This window comes from Protopterus annectens, chromosome 10.part0 (assembly GCF_019279795.1).
Source record: "Protopterus annectens isolate FY-2018-M chromosome 10.part0, PAN1.0, whole genome shotgun sequence".
NCBI classification, from domain to species: domain Eukaryota; kingdom Metazoa; phylum Chordata; order Ceratodontiformes; family Protopteridae; genus Protopterus; species Protopterus annectens.
In genome coordinates this window covers 1,384,955,118-1,384,975,102 of record NC_056744.1, presented here as the reverse complement: position 1 = coordinate 1,384,975,102, position 19,985 = coordinate 1,384,955,118, and the positions used below count along the sequence as shown (strand labels likewise).

Here is a 19,985-nt window from a genome sequence, read left to right as displayed (position 1 = left end):
ACTAAGAACCAATGGGAGGACATATCTATGGCCCCCAAGTATTAAACAGTCTAGAAGATTTAGGATGTTTGCTTGGAAGGGTTTCCATAGGTATATTGTACTCGAAGTAGACTCCAAAGAATTTTTCCTCAAGTAGATGTCAAATGTTACAGTTGTGATGAGGACGAAAGAGGTAACGGTAACTAGAAGCTTATGTTTTGGGAGTGTAATGAGTTGGCAGACTTGAAAAATTCCTTATAGAGTACTGTGCCAGTAATACTAGGGTAGCAAATGGACATAAGCAAGGAAATGACTTTTTGACCTGGGTTGCAGGATCTGAATTTCCTGCGTATAGTAACACCTTGTTAAGTTTAATTTTGGTGGCTTCCAAAAAAGCAGTTAACTAGAAAATGGACATCAAAGTCTAAACCAGCAGTATGTGAAGTAGTGAATATTGTAAGAGAGATAAAATAATTGGATCTTTAGAAAAGGATGGGAGGAAATTGCATCAAAAAAAAAATGAAAATTGTGGGAACAGTACGTGCAGAAAAATGTAAGTTTTGGAGGAGGAATAAAGTTTTAAGGGAAGGCAGAAATTGATCAGTTTATGTAATGTTGGATTGATTATATGTCACATATATTTTTTGTGCAATATTGTTACTGTGAGCAAGTTAATACGGTTTGTTTTTATTTATATAAATGTAAGTTTGCCCGTGTCACGTGTTTAAAAAATGTTATGATTTTCAATTCCTCCTTAAAAGATTCACATAAAGATTAGTTGTGCTTATTTGATCTGGAGTAATGTTTTTTTAATAGTAATGTTTTAAAGAAAAAACATAAATGTGATGCAAATTTCTGTCCCAAGACAAGTATTCACTTTGTGTATTTTTCTTAGCTGAGGATCTCTTCTTGAGGTGGAACACACCAAAGTTGTTTAGAATGGAACAAAACTTTGTGGTAATCAAGGGTGATTCATCCAGACATAAGGAAAAGGACAAGAAAAATTATCTAAGACTGATACATTTAGAAATTCTTCCCAGGTCCTCATCCTAAGACCTAAAACAGAAGATCTGATATTGTCAATTTACATTCATTCCTTCTCCAGTGGGTTCTGGATCTGACTTTGGATCATACTCTGCTGCTTTCCAAATTCAAATCTCAAGCTCCTCCTCTGTCTCCCATAATACCTCTTTCCCCCAGATTACCTCAGATCTCATACGGAAAGCATTGAGATTCATTACTAGACCTCCTTCCAGTTGTTTAGTGGATATTTTTTTTCATAAGTCAGCTTTTAGCTGTTCCTGTTTCTGACTCTTATTGTCTTCTCTCTCTTCCCTTCTAGTTTTCTTTTTTTGGGTTTAAAAGTTAAAAAAAGAAACATGAAAATAGTAGTACTAGCTTGTACTTCCTTTCCCACGTGTTTCTTCTGTGCAGTCTGGTCTTTCTGCTCCTTATCTTTTTTCAGCTCTTTTTCTAAGTCTGTATCTACTTTTGGGTTTATCATAGCTGAAAAACCTTTGAAACCTTTGGGTTTCAATAAGTGCACTTCCTGTGGCACAAGATTCCATTATCTGATGCCCACAGGAAGCACGTGTACTGTTTAGGCCCAGCACATTTATATAGTTCCTGCTTGGTGCGTGAGGGGTCTAATCCGTTGCCATTGGTGGACCGCAGGAACAAGCTTGTGCTTAAGGGGTTGCTTCCTTCTGCTGCTGCTGCTGCTCAACCATCTACTTCAGGGGCTCAAACCTCTACTAAGAAGCACAAGGAGGTCAGGGACCAGAGAAAATAAAGGTGCCTAAAACATCAGATCAGAAGCCTTCAGAACTGACTATCCTGGATTCTTTCCCTTTGGCTACCCATGCTCCCATTGCTGCCTCGGAGCCAGGTGTCTCTGCACAGAAGTCTCCCTGCTGGGAGACCTCCCCCAAAAGAGTGTCCAGGCCACCTTCAATGTCCTCCTCCATCAGGTTGTCCCAGAGTTTATCTGAGCATGAGGTGGATAGACTGATGAGGAAACTTCTGAAGACACAGATCCAGATGGGGGGTTTGCCAGCTCTGTCCTCTTCTAGATCCATGAGCAGACATTCTCCATTCCGTCCTGTGTCTCCTTATCTGATCTGACCTCATGCTTTGGAGTTGTCAGATCTGATGGCCCCAAGAACCAAGACGTCTTATCTGGTAGTGGTTATTACTTCCATTCCAACTGCCTTCCTGACACACTCGGCTGCAGCAGTTTCAGGTCCAATGCATTTTGGAGCCAAAGCTTAGACGTTCGACCCTGGGTCTTTGCTTTGACTCTGAAGTTTTCAGAGCTGTTGCCTCCAGTCAGAGCCTCAGCATTTAACAGCTCAGCTCTGCCTCTCCACTTAGAGTGGAGGATTATGGAGGCTCCAGAGAAGTCTACTTCTCTGACAGCTACAGCTCCAGAGTGGCGGCTCTTGGGTCTTCGTAGTTTGTCTGCTTTGAGGTGGTGGACAGGGTCCTTTCCCAACCTAGTGGACTCCCGGTTCTCCCTCATCGGACCTGATTCCTACCTCCATGGTGTCTGTGACTGAGACCTCTCATCTACCACTGGGACAGCCTTTGCTTGAAAGTCTTCAGTCTCTCCCTACTGTGAAACTTCAGATTTCTGCTGATACCTCCCTCCAGCATCCCACCGAGGAAGCCCCTCAGAAGAAACAGTGTAAAAGGAGACAGCCGGATTCCCCATAGGAATCTGTCGCTACTGGCACTGACTTCGGTGAAGGGAAGGGGTCCTTAGATCTCCACCTGACAATGTCTGTTTTGCAGAGATCTTAGAGACCTTAGGATGATCCTCCCAAAATCCTAACCCAGAGGAGACAGTGCTTTTGGAGGATTTCAGCATGGGCCAATCTACATACTGGCTGTCCCCCCCCCCCCCGCAGATCCTCTTATTGACTTCGTTTTTTCCAGGGCATGGAAGAACCCAGACACTACTCCCACACCCAAGTGGGCTGACAAGATCTTAACTGCTCACTTGGACAAACCTCACTGGAGTAAACGGGTCCCGGTAGATGCCATGGTTGTTTTGGCAGCCGCGATAAAGGAGCTAGCTCAGGAGAGCTCAACTGTCCATCCCCCTAACAGGGATTCTAAGGCTTCAGACAGGTTCGTAAAGAGAATGTACTTTTCATCCACCTTTATCTTGCAACCGTTAAACTATTTGTCCCACTTTACCAGGCCACAAAGGGACTTAATCAAGGAACTTTCTAGCTCAGTCCCAGAGTCCATGTCTGATGAGGAGCACAAAGCTTTCTCCTCCAGAGTGACCACTCATTCAATATCCAGTTCATCTGGGAAGTTAATTTCCCACACTGCGAAAGGCACCTCTAGGGCAGCTGGTTCAGACACTGCCATTAGGCTTCATGCCTGGTTGCGGTTATGTGACTTCGTGGAACCCTTCAAGGCATCATTTGTCAGTGCATCTTTTGATGGTTCATCATTGTTTGGCCTTACAGTTCCAGGCACACTCTCCCAGAGTGAGAAGGATGGAAAGACATTGACTGCCGTTGGAATCCAGTTTTCTACACCACAGAGATCTTTCTTCAGGAATCAGCATGGAGGTAAAAAGAAAATGTGTTTCCACAAATCTCAAGGTCCTTTTCAGAAGGCTCAGGGAGACGCTTCCTCTAGAGGCAGAGAGGGAAACAATTATAGTGCTGGACGCTGTCCCTGAGGCAGAAGGGCTCAGCGAAATCAAGGGTCTTGAAATTCCTTTCAGTGGTCCCAGTTAACAAATCTCATGAGCCAAAATGTCAGAATTTTCAAGGTTTGGATGTAGTATCTCAGATGGTGGCTTCACAGTCCAGACCTAACTCTGGGCAGTCCATTCCATATCTCCAGTCCTTCAGTAGCTATAACTTCAGATGTTTCAGCTCTAGGGTAAGATCATTATCAAGGGCAGACCATCCATGTGCATGGCCATAGTCGAAAGCCAGTCTGTGTATTAGTGTTGTAGAGATGAAAGCAGGCTTCATCACACTACAGAGCTTTTAGGACTATGCTAAAGCCATCCACACTAACAACATGACAATCATTTGTATAAACTCCCTCCTGCCCCCTCTGCGAAGAAGCAGTTGAGCATATGTCATTGGGCTTTGTCAGCGTTACACTTTCTTTTTGCCAGTTAGATTCCTGGGAAAATCAGTTGTATAGAGATTTACTGATAACTCGTGAGTGACTTCTCAGTTAATTAGCACTGAAGATTTTGTGTCACTAATGCATCCCCATGCAGTACCAAGTGCAGCAACTTGTTTTCAGTTATTCATTTTCTAGAAGAAGGTCCAAGGGATGCAGCCATTAATTTCAGTTACAACAAATTCTCGAGTCATTGTCTTATCCCCATTATGACCTTTAGACTAATGTTTTTCCTCCTCTGAGGCCTCATGTTCTGGAGAAGTCTGTATGTTTGAGGCCCTTCATAAGTTTAGTGACTGACCAACCCATCTGACAAGCCTAGTCGTCATCTTTCTGTGTGTGACTGCATGGTTTCTCTTGGTCCATTAATGACCAGGGACTCTGTATCTGCCAAGGGATCCAGTACAAGAAAAATGTACAGTAAGAGGTAGATGGATTTTTTTCAAGATAGGTTACTTCTAAGGGTTTGAATCCTTGTATAACTACAGTTCTTGCAGTGCTTTACTATATTTTTGAGACATTTGACTTGGGGTTAAAATGATTTTGTCATGTCCAGTACTGCTGTGGATTTTTTAGTAGTGTTAGCATTGAATGTGAAATTTGCTAGGTCTGCTTTTTTTGGTTTCAGTGTTTAAAAAATGTTTTTAAAGGTAGCCTTTGCTTACACTCTGGGGACTTACTTGGCTTGCACATGCAACAACGCCTTTGACTTCATACCAGAATCGTAACACTTCTTGGTATCCACAATGGCTTTGAACAGCATTAGTTACTCAAAATAATGTACACTATGATTTCAGTTAAATGCAGAAAAATGAAAAAAATATAAACTGTGTGTGCATTATTAAGCAGAAAAAGTCAAATTCAGTTAAGTAGCAAACATATCATAATTTGCAGTGCAAGTGAGAGTACCCCATATAGTAGTGACAGGTACTACAGTTCTGCAATTGTGCTTAGGAGGCGGGACAGAAAACACTCTAAAAACAATAGCTCAGACAAGAACTTAGACTTATTTGACTTGGGAGAACAGCAGGGAAAGGCTTGTATCACGATAACTAGTACACATTTGTAACCTCAGCCATGTTCTTCATGTTTCACTGTTGCAGTCATTTCATTTGGGAAATCTGCTTGCAGGTTGCCCTCAGTCGGCCTGATTAACAAAGTCTTGGGTCCTGCGTCAGTTGCTGTCCCTTCTTCCATCACGTCAGGTCGTCAGGGGTATAAAACATGCAGCCAACGCCATTACATCAGTCAGTCTTGCTGAGCGGTGCCCGAAGCAGAAGCAGTTCGCAAGTGCCGGGCGGCCGACTCCTGAAATTTTAGTTTTTGTGTTTCAGAACCGAAGTCTTCAACTAAAAGCTAAGTACCCCGTTGGGGAAACTTTTTCTTGCTCTTTACCGATGTCAGTAAAAGTTAATAATTGCATTACTTGTGGAAAGCAAATAACTAATAAAGATTTTCATTCGTACTGTATTCCTTGCCTGGGCCCTGATCACGGCGTACCTTGCTGTCAGTTTTGTGCTTTACTTAAACAGCGCACTATCTGTCGTCAGTATATTTTCGCTTCTAAATATTTCGGATCTTGGTTTAAATATCTAGAAATGTCGTCAGTTAGCCATCCAACTACCGGGATTCCGAAAAAACGCAAAGATAGCCGTCGAGGTCCAAAACTGCCGATGACGCTTCTCCTAAGTCAGTCGACAGTTCGCCGGTACTCAGTGAGGTGCTTTCACAGCCCGTGATACCTGCTACTTCTGATTTGCAGGCCTCTACTGAGACCCATTCTAAGTCCGGTATGCCACGAGATGCTTCAACTATGGAACCCGGGGATGTCTCTACCTTGTGGAGGCACCAGCTTATAAGGATCTATTCAGGCCTATGGACTTTAAATCGACACCTCCTTCATTACTAAGGCCTAAATCTCGATCCATTTCTAAAAAACCGACGCCCAGGCCACATGCTCAGGCCTCTATGCCTAAAAACAAATGATAAAAATAGCTGAAGACCTAATAACTCTAATCAGGGTAGCCAACCCCCCCCTCCCTTCTAAGAGGCCTAGGGCTGAGCTTGATTATGAATCTTCTGATCAGGATTCTGTTTTTTCTGACTCTTCTGAGGACCTGGATTTGTCCTGACCTACTTATGAGGATTCTGATGCAGAGGACTCTTTTCCCTCTGCATCCCCTCCTGAGGATTTTTCTTTTGGGGAAACCTTACAATACTCTAAGGGAGCATTTCTACTGGTAAAGCCAGGAATTTTCTGATTCAGAAAAGAGGCTTAGGGATTTCCTTCTCCTACCTCAGCATAGGCCTTTGGCTATTCCTCCTGTACTAGACATTGTTGATGATGCTTTCTTGGAATCCAGTTTGGCCCCTGATTCCCTGCCTCCTGCGCCCAGTAAACCTGACAGATACTACAGGTTCCCTGAGTCCCACAAGTTCCTTTTCAAAAATCCTTTTGCAGATCCAGAGACTATTTCACAGGGGCCCAAGGGCATTAAGGCTTCTACTGCTAAAAATCCTACCCCTTCTGATAGAGACTACAGGGTGCTGGATAGATGGGGTAAAAAGGTTTACACTTCAGCAACCTTGGCCATTTGAGCTTTAAACTGCCAATTTCATATGTTAAAATCTCAGCAACATGTTATTGGACTGCTTAAACAGAAAATGATGTTGATTCCTGACTGTGTGGAAAATAGACTTACAGGATTTAATGCATTCTGCTGAACAAGTTCGTAAACATACTTTGCAATGTGGTTTTGATTCTTTAGAGGCCTCTTGCAGGGCTACTGTTACTGGGTCTGTGCTTAGAAGGCATGCTTGGCTTAAGGAGCAATCTTTGCCTGATCATGTTAAAGCTAAATTGTTGGATGCTCCTTTAAATCAGGACCGCCTGTTTGGCAAAAAGGCTGAAGAAATTCTTAAAAAGATGGAAGATAAAGCTAAATCTATGCAAACTGTTAGATTTTTTACAGGTTCAGCCTCCTAGATTTAGTAGGCACTGGCCCAATAAAGAATTGGTCCTTTCCAGCCCCTTCCAGGTCTTCTCAAGCCAAACCCAGACACAGCAAAAACTCCAGGTTTCAGTCCCAGGGGACTCACAGAACTAAGCAGTGGGGGGCCTGCACTTCCAAGTCTGGAAATAACAAGACTCTCCCCTATGGTAAACTGTCTCAATGACTTCCTTTTAAAATTTCCAAGCACTTATCTTCTGACTGCCCCTTTGGTGGGAAAGATTGCTCTTCATGCAAAGAAATGGGAACTCATTACCAAGGACAAATGTGTTTTAAATATAGTGTCCCAGGGATACAGATTTCACTTCCACACGTTGCCAACGCCAAGTGGGTGGCTGGACCTACCCCCAAATCAGTGGGCAGAGGCCCAAAAACAAGTACTTTCTCATGGGGGCTATTCAGCTGGTACCAGAAGAGGAAAAGGGACAAGGTTTCTACTCGAGACTTTTCCTGGTACCCAGAAAAGACAAATCATGGCTTCCTATCCTGGACCTGTCTACTCTAAACACCTTTCTGGAGATTCCAAAATTCAAGATGCTGACTCTTCACCAATTACTTCCTATGCTAGGCAAAGATGGCTGGTTGGCAGCACTAGATTTAAAAGAAGCATACCTGCACATCCCAATCAGGGAATCTTGCAGAAGATACCTACTCTTCAAAGCAGGCTACACGCACTGTCAGTTCTTTGCACTGTTCTTTGGCTTATCTACTGTGCCTAGGGTATTCACAAAGTGCCTAGCTCCATTTATTGCATTTTGCAGGCAAAGAAGTATTCAAATATGCCCATACCTGGACGATTGTCTAATTCAGGCAGAAAGCCAGGACATACTTTTGAATCATCTGGCTTTTGTAAAAAGGGTTCTAACTTGTCTGGGGTACACCATAAACTAAAAGAAATCACAACTGGTACCCAGTCAACTAATTACATTCCTGGGAGCTAGCTTGAATACAATTTTCCAGATGGCTTACCTCACGTCAGAAAAGCAAATTCATTTGACAACCCACTTCAAACAAGTGGCCACAAAAACCCTGCTGTCTGCAAGACAAAAACTGCAAACCTTGGGGTTCATGGCTTCCTGCATTCTTCTAATTCCATATGCAAGACTGCATATGAGGAAACTACAGTGGTGTCTAAAAAGCCTATGGAGTCAACATTCTCACAGCCTAGAAACAATGATTCCTGTCATACCTTGCCTTCGCCTAGAGTTCCTTTGGTGGGCAGAGGCCTGCCACCAAAACAAGGGACTACCTTTCACACCACCCCTGCCGCCCAAACCCTAACAACAGATGCATCAGACTATGCATGGGGGGCTCACCAGGGAAGTGCATTCAGGGCAAAAGGAACCCAAGTCAAATGCACCTGCATATCAATCAAAAAGAAATGTTAGCTGTACGGAATGCTGTGACAGCCTTCAAGGATTACATTCTTCCAGGACAACTAAAGGTAAAGATGGACAACACCACGGTTATGTGGTACATAAACAAGCAGCGGGGTACACATTCTTACCCCTCTGCAGACTACCCATGGCATTGTGGAACACAGCCTTGAGCTACCAAGTGCACCTACAAGCTCAATTCCTGCCAGGAAAATTAAATACACTGACAGACGGACTAAGCAGAAACCTCATGGACCCACACGAGTGTAAACTGGAACCAAGGATTTTCAACATGTTGACAAGCGAATGGGGGAGCCCAGATATAGACCTGTTTGCCTCCCCCCAGAACTACCAAGTGGACAAATTTTGCACAAGGACTCCCCACAAACAAGCCTGGAAAGTGGATGCTCTGTCTTTCAGCTGGAAAAACGATCAATCTATGCCTTCCCCCCACTGCTTTTGCTCCCCAAAGTACTACTAAAAGTAATACAAGACAAACCAAGGATGATTTTGATTGCTCCAAACTGGCCGAGCCAACACTGGTACCCTCTCCTGCGCAGTGTGTCATGGTTATCTTCATGACACCTGCCTCAGACTCCTTCCCTGCTGTCTCAACAGGAGAACCAGATTCTGCACCCTCAGCTTCCAACACTGAACCTTGAAGCCTGGCTAATTACTTAAACTCTCCCTTACCATCCCTCAGCAAACCTGTGATGGATGTCATCCTAGAGGCAAGGAGGCCTAGTACTAGAAAATCTTATGCCGAAAAATGGAAAAGATTCTGTGCCTGGAACCAATCTCAAGGGATGAGCACAGCAGCGCCCAATTTACCTCAAATTTTACAGTACTTAACTGAGATGCTTCACAAGGGCCTGTCTATTTCCTCCATTAAAATCCATGCCTCAGCCATTTCAGCTCATTATAACACAGAACCTCCCCTCTTCTCTCATCCACTGCTCAAGCAGTTCCTCAGATGGGCCAAAAATTCGAGACCACCCAGGAGAGCTCCAACCCCAGCCTGAGACCTTAATTTTGTATTGGAGAAACTCACTCCACCTCGTTTCGACCCAGCTGCTACTATAGACTTAAAATGTCTTTCTTGGAAAACAGCTTTCCATTTAGCAATCACTTCAGCTAGAAGGGTATCTGAATTACAGGTCCTTATGGCAATGGAGCCTTTCATCATCTTTCATGCGGACAGGGTATCACTCAGAACCAATCCATCCTTCATGCCCAAGGTGGTATCCAGTGTGTCTCTTAATCAGTCCATTCATTTGCCAACCTTCTTTCCCAATCCACAGAACAAGGGGAAACGGATACTGCATTCCTTGGATGTGCACAGACTACTTAGATTCTACTTGGACAGGACTAAACCTCAAAGAAAATCTGAACAACTGCTGGTAGCATTTGCTGCAGGGGCAGAGGGGAAGGCTATTTCAAAACAAACCATTTCTAAATGGATAAGCCATTGCATTCATTTCTGCTATAAGCACCATGGAAAACCTATTCCCCAGGGGATCAGACTTCACTCCACCAGGGCTGCATCTACTTCTACAGCCTTTCTCAGAGGCGTTCCTACCAGGGACATCCTAGAAGCTGCTACCTGGAGTTCTGTACATACTTTCACCAAGCATTATCATTTGCCAATTTTCTCTAAATCCACAGCTGGCTTTGCCACTGCAGTCTTGCAGGGCCTTATAGCTGGTCCTACTGCTCTCTAAACTCCTCCTCCCAACCATAGCTTTGGGAATCTACCCAGATGTAATGACTGCAACAGTGAAACATGAAGAACATAGTACAGTTGTGTACACTTACCATAAATGTAGATGTTAGAGTGTATTCACTGTTGCAGTCCAGGTTACCCTCCCTCCAGCCCCCTAACTTCTTTTGGCTATACCTCTACTTTCCTTTACTGTGCTTAAAAGCCTTTTTGGTGTATTTGCTTTTTTGTTTGTTGGAGGTATACCTTTGTGTTTTTATGTTTAATTGCTTCCCATTAGGGGGGCACCTGACATCTGGGGCAAGAAAAACTGATGTAATGGCATCGGCTGCATGTTTTATACCCGGATGACCTGACGTCATGGAAGAAGGGACAGCAACCGACGCAGGATCCAAGACTTTGTTAATCAGGCTGACTGAGGGCAACCTGCAAGCAGATTACCCAAATGTAATGACTGCAATAGGGAATACACTCGAACATCTACATTTATGGGAAGTGTACACAACTGTACTTTCTAAATACCCCTTTGTACTGTAATCTTAAGCAGTAACAATTAAAAATTACTTATTTTTTAACTTGAGGAAAATGGACTATTTAGCCAGCAGTGAGATGCTAGGTAAAGAAAGATGGTGTCAACTAAATCCGAACATAATAAGGTATGAATAAAAGGATGCAGTGACCAAACCACAAGCGGCTACACAAATGTCTGCTGCCATTACAGTATGGAAACGGACCATAGATGTGGCATTAGCTTCTCATGGAGTAGCCATTGATGACCTTTGTAATGATCTTGCTATGGTTTTAGTATTGGAAAGAAATGTAGTCAAAACAATGATTTTTATCAACAGACACAACAGAGACCCCTTAATCACATTAGCAAAGAAAGCTAAATTTGGACTTTTAATTCATAATGGGTATGAGGTTAGGAACAAAGTACAGCAAGTATCTGTGTACAGCCAGGTTGCACATCAAGAGCTCCCCCAGTTATAATGTTAAAGGAGTACATGTGTGAGTAAGGACGGTACAAGTCTGAATCCACTTGCAGTAATAAACTGTCAGTGTGCAAACTCAAACACGGCCTTCTTATCGCAGCCTAATGCTCAGAAACTGTTATATGTAACAACGTTTTCAAAGACAGGAAGTGTAGCTTATAAAAAGCATAAATGAAACAAGAAAACTGGCATACAGCTCACATTTTAGAGAAGCTACACCTTTTTGCAGTATAGTCACATACACAGCATCTGATGTTAAAATCTCATCTAAATCCTATCCAACCTCCAACTCCACCACCACACACTTTTTTTTTTCCTGTTGTCATACTGTCTAATAATCACTTCTTTTCCATTCCTTACAGATTTAAAGTTTCTCTTATGGACCGTTTCTTCTTTCTTACTATCATCATCATCATAATTGCAGTTCTCTGCCTTATTTCCTTTCCCATTCCTATCTTTTCCACCCCTCAATGTACGTTTCCTATGCACGTGTTCTGCTTTACTCACTAATCCTCCTAATACAGTATCACCAAACTCATTTCTCCTTCCTGTCCTACTCTTTCTTCTTCCCCTTCCCGACCTTGTGTTACATCTCAGGTGGCACACACACAATACTTTTGCAGCTTTTAGTTTCACCTTTTCAGCAGTAAAAAACTTGGAGAAGCCCAATTAAAAAAAATGACGTAACAGATGATTGTTTTATAAAAATGACACTTAAAATTGGTAATGCGTTGAGTGTAATGTATGTATTGCAAGTATATATATTTTTGGCTTTTTTTAACATTACATAATCACTTTAAGCTGTTATATTAAAAGTGCACCTTGTAGTTCTTTCTAGTTTTTTCAAGGTTCAAAGTCTCTGTCAATTGTATCTTTAAAAGTGTTCAAGGCCTTTTTAAGAGATGCTTTGTATTTTGTTTTTCAGAAATTAACTCATCCTCCTTTTGAACCAGCTACAATGCTGAGTTGAAATATTTATCATGGAAAATGCTCTTTCTACTGCTATTACTTCAGCTTGAAGAGTTTCTGAATTAGAAGCATACTTCTCAACTGTCCAAATTTTTGCAGAATGTCCAGATTTTTGCCTCGTATATCTGGTCTGTTTCTCATAAAATTGTGTTTTTCTGGCAAATCACTGTCATTGAGGACTGAAGTCAGAAAATATTGTTTGAGTTTCAGACTTCATATCCTTCAGAAAATTCATGCTAATGCAAAACCTGTCATTCTATCTACTTTCTAAGTTTGTAAGAGCAATATTTAAAAAGTATCCCTATTTTTGGCCTTTTCCCCCCATTGTTTGTCCAGATTACTTGCTCTAATAGGTTGAGAGGTGTGATTAGAAGCATTATGTGCCAAGAGAGTGAAATCCATTGCTGATGTTAATTGCCATTTATTTGGGTCAGTACATCTGACAGTTTAGCCACTTGGACTCTAATATTTCATACAGTTTACACATCTCTGCATAGAAACCCATCCTTTGTGCTTATGGTAGCCAATGAAACCAGTATCATTTACTATGTCAGCCTACCTGTATTGTTTACAGACTGTTCTAACAGAGGAGGGTATTTGTAGATTTTTGTGTGTAAAGTCAACTCCTTAAGGAAAGACGTAAGGTTACTTATGCCCCTTTTTCAAAAGAAATCAATTGCTAACAAATCTAAGATTATTTTGTCTAGATGGCTGACTGGTTGCATTCAGCTTTGTTACAAAAAACACAGTAAACCTTTATTTGCTGTGCCTAGAGATCACTTGGTTCACTCACTTAAGCATTTTCCAGAAATGTGGCATTATATAATACATGTGCAGTAGCCCCATGGGATTCATTGAATACTTTCATAAGACACTAAAAGCTAGATGTGATCTCTAAATCTAGGTGCTTCTTTGGGGTCACAGTTATTACAGATACGTTCCCATGAGGGCAGAACAGTTGCTCAGTGAGTAGCATTGTCACCTCATAGCAAGAGGTTCAGTTGTTTGGTTCTCAGTCGGGGTGCTTTCTGTACAGAATCTGCACATCTTTCATGAGTTTGCATAAGTTTTCTTTGCATACTCCATTTTCTTGTCACATCACCTGCCCTGCCCCATAAGCTTAACAAGTCTAGTGCTAGTAGCTATGGAGGGAGTCATAATGGCAAGCAGTGGAAAAGATATAGGGACTTGCAGACATTGGACCCCACTCCAGCAGAGACATTGCTGCCACCCAGTTTTGGCTTCTTTTGGCTTCTAATTTCTTCAACGAACACCAAGGCCATTGAGAAACAGTCACCAAGGCCACAGCCTAATGAGGGCTTCTGCAAAGGCTCACGGCACAATTGCAGTGGCCGGTTTTTTGAGAAAACTGTACCTTAGAAAATGCAAACCCATTCTTCACAAACCCAAAAAAAACAAATTTTAAGGACAGAACTCCACAGGGTTAGAGTTGCCACAGAGATGTCAGACAGCTGGGGTCACAAGCGGTGTCCCACAGGGCTCGGTCCTTGGCCCCTATGTCAGTTCAGCATCTACTGGCTCGAAGTCTGCCACATATGGAGGACTTTGTTGACAACATTTGCAGTAGACAAACTTGAACTAATATAGTGGAAATGGCATCGGACAGAGGACAAAGTGAAGGGACTCAATGGAACAGATAGGCCATGCCAGAGCCATGGCCTGAACAGAAGAGCTATGGCCTGAAGTTAACCCGCAAAAAAATATTAACATACCCTTCAGGAAAATATAGGTGGAAACCAACAAAGCACAGAAGAGGTTACAAGGACCTGGGGACCCAGGTTATCAGGGGACCTGGGGACCCAGGTTGACAGTGGCCTTCTTTGACACTCACATTACACATTGGGTAATAGAAAGACCTAAGGGATTCACATGATGATCAGTGGATTCACATCATCTGTACTCCAGGTCATCGTCTCAATGATCGTACTCAATGCCCCATTGATGATGCATCGGACCCGACCCCATTCGATGTATCGCATTCCCCCCAAAAGTTCCTCACCACAAGAATAAAGACCACCAAAATCCAAAAAATGTCAATAAATTGAAGAAACTCCAAGAATTCTAAACTCCATTCAAGCTAGTTGCATACCGCCTGCTCAGAGGTGACATGTGCCTGACATACAAGGCCATGTCCATGGACATGAAATACCCTGCATGCTCCACCTCCACCATCCAAATCCACCAAAACCAAGAAGAAAGAGCGACTTAAACCTACACATATATAAATAGGAGGAGGGGATGATAATAGATTATCACTCAGAGACTTATGCTGTGGAATAATAATCCATGTGGTCCATGGAGCAGAGCACCGCTGGCTGTGTGAGAAAGAGAAACCCTGACCTGTGGATGGGAGATCAGAGGTTTATCTGAATCATCTCTGTGTCACTGCTGGACAGAGGCAACAACAAACCAATGGGCACAGTATTTTTTTCATATAAGTGTGGCTGCACAAAAAAATTTGCTAGGCTATAAAAATGCCCTTAGGGCAGATGAACCTATGAACCTAATCACCAAAGACATATGTTAGACGGCTCTAAATTGTCCATGGGTGTTAAATGGAAGAGGGATTGTCAGTCTTCTTTTCTCTGCTTATCTAGTAAACACTGTTGATGGCATCAACCGTTCATGGGGCATCACTGAGAGAGTCAGGTGCATTTCGACAGCATTGGATGGATGAATGTAAGCAACCAGGAGACAAAATCTGGGACTCTGTCCTGCTGCTGATAAGGCTGTAACTCCTCATACCAGATACAGAAATTATGCACATATCGGAATGTTAGACTAGGATAAGGAGGCCCCATTCTTATCAAGATACACACACCATTCTTCCCCTCCTGTCTAATTTATGTGGTCTAGATGTTATGTTCTGCCTTATGTCAAGACTGAGATATGGAAAGGAAGTTGTTTTACATAACGTTATGGGTAAAAGAGGAGAGGCAAATGGCACCTGGAAACGTTTAATTAATCCTACTGTTGATGAGGACAGACTTGCTCATCAGCTCTAATGTTTATTATGGTAACCACTTAACTTTTGTATATTCTTTTTTTGTCTTGTGTACATTTTTTTACATAGATGTTATCGCATAGAGTAACCTGCCATGATTCCTGCCTTACATAACTTATACAAGATCAGTAAAGGAGTATATTATTACTTTGTATTCAAACAACAAATAGGACAGTAAGTCCTCGAGGCATCTGCTTCAGAATGACAAATTTCTTCAATATAACTTTCATGATTTGACAGTAATGTGGAAAACCGAGGAATTTGAGGATGGTAGGAATTTGAATGAGATGAACAGCCAACACTCTGCATATCTCTTGAAATAGTTGCACTTTTATTATCAGCTTCCTGGTAAGCAGTAATGACTTGTATCTTTTGCTGTGCTTTGTATGATTTCCTTAAGACACGTACTTCAGTCTCATTGTGAGTACATGAACAACTTGTTGGTACTCTGATGTAATCACACATTACTAATAATGTGTGTTGATTTTCTAATTTAGCCCTCATTAGGTGTCATGTCAAGTGCACCCAATTTGACTTGAGACTCACAGATAGTTGCCATATGTATTATTCTTATTTTAGCTTTATAAAAGACATTTAACATCAGATTTATAAATCCTGACAATAAACATGAATCGGTTTGTTAGATCAAGTAAGTCACTGTGCTGTCTTGTAAATTTTTATAGTAACCCCCGGAATTCAATAATGTCTACCCTAAGTGTACACCGTTCTGAGTGAACAGACAAGACAGGCATAACTCACACCTTCTTCCTCCTAATTTTAGTTTTCCTACAGATTTTCTTGCAGCTTTAAAAATTAATAGGGATTCATAACAGTTACCACAAAGTGTAGGCTACATTTACACCGTGTAATCTTTCTGAGTGACTAGAAAGCACAAAAAATTTAGCAGGGCTGTTCTTGAATGTGTATCGTATACACTTAGTGTAGGTATTATTGAATCTGGCCCAACATCTTTTCATGTCTGATACACACACACACACACACACACACACACACAGACACATCAGGAGATCATGAGTGATTTTAATAGGGAGTCATATATTTCATGCATTATTATTAGATGCGGGCTCGGTAGCTCAACAGGTAGTATTGCTCGTCTTTGTTACTGAAGGCTGTGGGTTCTCTTCCCATACCAGCAAGTTGGATTCAGTTATTCTTATTAACGTTGTATTACTTTTGCCCATGCTTTGTAGAGCAGTCCTTCTTCACAGTACAATTCATCTGACAATAGATAAAACACTTCTCTTATCTAGGCTTAGTTTGCTGGTCAGTCTTAGTGTTTATAATGTGGATCCCATAGTTTTCTATCCAGAATGATCATGTGTTTCTGTAATGTCTTCAAATGAAAACTGATGCTTCTTTTTTTACTAATTATTGTTTGCTAGTGTACTGTGATTGCTGCTTTTGAAGTTTTTTTTTCCACACATTTTAATGTTTGTAGTTTCATTTTCCCTTCTTTTATCCTTAGGTCCTCTCATTTTCCCTTCTTTTGTCCTTAGGTCCTCCAGCCCCCTTCCAGAATTATCCAGATTGGTCTATTCCACCTTCAACTCCAGGAAGAGGTAAGGGATATATGGGGATTTTTGTTTGTCTTTATTTCTTGTACTCTCAGTTTTCCCTTAAGACAGGTACCAACTAGGCCTCCATCTACTTACTAATGTTCTAAGCATCTGATATTTACTATGAATCAGGTATTTTTCTGCATACTTTAGCTTTTTTTTGCTTTATTTTGTTTGTATTTTATTTTTAGTACCAGATTATATTTTGGTTTGTCAAAGCTTAATTCTTAGAACCACACTTTAGATGAGTTGGGAATCAAAAACTAAAATGTCTGCATCACTGTTAACAGAAACCAAATCAGTCAATTTTATTTATTTTATTTAAAATTTGTTAACCAGGATAGTCTGGCTGGACCACTAGCGTCCCTTTTCAGCGGAGTCCTGGGGAGAAAAGCTCCATACAGTAAGAAACTGCACTGGTTGTACATAGTATTAATAGTAGGTTATACAGTAACATGGAAGAGACAGTTGAGTAACATGCTGTAGGATAGCTAATAATTATAAAGGATACAAAGTTGGAGTACAATATAAAAGTATAACAGTTTTATAGTATAGCATAGGTACAATATATGTGCCATGCATTTTCATAGTAGAACATGTAAATGTAAAGCACACGAAATGTAAAGCAACTGTTAAGACAGATCGTCTATTTGACATTTTTCAAACACATGTACCAGTCCTGTTTGTACCCAGAGTGCAGTTTGACAACAGAAAATTTCTACATCTTCAGGGGAAAAAAATAGGTGCAGGTCCTTCATACTTCAATTTCCCACACTCCTACGTTTACACTCTAACAACCAGGTCAACATTCCTAGTGAAGACAGTGCTAGGCAACAGAATATATAGGCAGCAGTACACTTTACTAGGTGTCATAAAAGTTTATAGATTAGTTGTAAAAGAATAGTTGGATGAGACAAAGTATATTGGTACAGCTATGAAAATTGTTTGAGCTGTGATGCTTCATAGAACTAAAGGTAGATTTTTTAAGAGTTTTGAGATAGTGTTTGAAAAAATGCGCATGCCTTCTGTATTGTAGGAGTATAGAGGGGTGATAAGTTTGTAAGTGGACCTAAGGTGAGCCCTGGGTGTATACCAATGACTAAGTGGAGTGACTGTTGTGGTGACCCCTTGTTTGCTAAAGCACAGAGTAGGTGATGACCAGCCATGTGACAGTCTTACTAGGAAAGTAAAACCAGTTAGATTTTAGTAGAATAGAAGCTCAGTAGAGGTTCAGGGATGCACCTGTTCGAATGTGTCTAAGTCAGAGATATTACTAAATGGAGAGAATCTATAGAAGGGGTGAGTGAATATTCACATTGGCAGTGGCTAATTTGTATTTGGGAGGGAGAAATGTATGTGCATGTTATAGCAAACCAAGTGTGCACTTTAATCTCATTTTAATCTGAGGGATACAAGTATGGAGTCTTTTAAAGCAGTTGTTGAGATCTGTGTATGGTATATTATGTGAGATAGTTGTTCTGGTCATAATTGGTACACCTTCTGATTCCTTTTGAGAATGGTTGCAGTGGAATATGTACCCTTAATTAATTGCCAGAGTTTTAGCCAGGATCAGAGGTAACTAGGATATCTCAGTTGTAGTAGGTAATCCAGTTTAGGAGTTGTGGTATCTTGTTACAGATCCAGACATTGATATGGGCTAATTTGAGGGTGTTCGGAGCATTCCTGAAAGTTTGTGTCAGGAAGTTTGTGTCAGGTTTCCTTGTAATGTGTTTTTGATGGATAGGCCAGGATTAGAGTGGATGTCTCTGGAGCACAGCAGAAGAAAGCCAAGCGGACTGTACCTGGGAATTTTTTTATTTCAGAATGACAAGCCATTTATGAATGAGTATTGCCTGTGATTTTTTTTAATGTATAGTGGACATGTTTTCAGTTTTGGGTATTGAATTGAAAATATTTGGTATTGGTTCTGGTACTGACATTTTTGTAGTGGATTGCTACAGAGATGCAAGAGATGCATGTTTTTTGGGACAGTGGTTCTAAGTGGGATGATACTCTTATTTCTCTAGGTTGTTGTAAGGGAGCTAGAGGGTTGTAATATGAATTGCTATGAGCTTTGTGTACATCAAGTTGCTTAATCTATGACTGTTTATTAATTGTATAATGATAGTGGTATATTAGTCTATTTTGTTTGTAATAGGAACTGACAGTTCTGTAATGCGCAGGGTTAAATAATGTGGAAAGGAGGAGACTTTTGTAGGTCTAGACTTATAAATTTAAGTGTGGTAGTGAGGATGAGATAGGAAAAGGGTGAAGTTAAGGACGTTCCTTAAGGTAAAGTTTTTGTAGAGCTTCAACATCATTTTACCACTGTTGTGCAGAATGTTGATCAGTGGGGACGTGGGAGATAAATCTGTTGATGGTTTAATGGCTTTACCAGTCCAGCACAGTAAAATGATCCCTGCATGTAGTTGTTAAAAAAATATCCACAAGAGGTCACTGTACCTTCACAGACTACTGCGATAGGTAATGGTGAGAAAAAATGTTAACTTTGGGCAACAAGCTCAGGTATCTTAAGAAAGAAAAATGGAACAGAGATTTCAAGTTAAAGAATTCAAAACTAATAGGTTAGAAAGACTACCAGGTATACACAAGGAGCTAGGTCATTTAAGCGGCTTTGTACAACTTAAGTAAATCTCAGCTGGACACAGTGAGATGCCATGCTTCTTCCTTTCTAAAAATGTCTGTGAAGCTAATTTAACTTGTACTGCAGTTGTTCTGGTATTTGAATTATGTGGGTATTTTAATGCAGCAGTGATTATTGGTCTGACCCAGGGATATGTAGGCTTATTAGAACAACCAAGTTTGTGAGTGTTCTAACTTATAAACTATCAACAAAAGGTGTCAGACCTTTATCAGAAAAAAGTTATGTAAGCCTTGTCTGATCCTAGTTGGAAAAGATACTGACTGCATCTGCAGGTAACTATATTGATTATGCATTTAATTGACAGAATATATTGCTGTCTTGTTTTGTCGAATGTTCTGTTCGATTGAGATGTAGGTAGGAAAACAAACCTCTTTTTTCTTCTGCATGGTACAGCCACATGGAGGTAAGTGGGGTCTTGTACTAATGCCGAAGATTTCAGAAATAGAGAAAGCGCTGACATTAGGTGGATGAATGTGAGGGCAGGTGTTTGCAGCTTAGGGTTACAGCTAG

At 41.2% G+C, this 19,985-nt stretch overlaps 1 protein-coding gene across 4 annotated transcripts in view; it reads left to right on the top strand.

The window, feature by feature from the left end:
• The window catches only part of ZNHIT6 (zinc finger HIT-type containing 6), a gene marked incomplete at its 5' end in the record, with an annotated part of 1,270,195 nt that overhangs the window by 991,875 nt on the left and 258,335 nt on the right, over positions 1–19,985 (top strand). For all 4 annotated transcript variants that reach the window (XM_044086022.1, XM_044086023.1, XM_044086024.1 and 1 more), the window contains 1 exon segment: positions 16,751–16,813. In XM_044086022.1, coding sequence (XP_043941957.1) covers positions 16,751–16,813 — 63 coding nt within the window.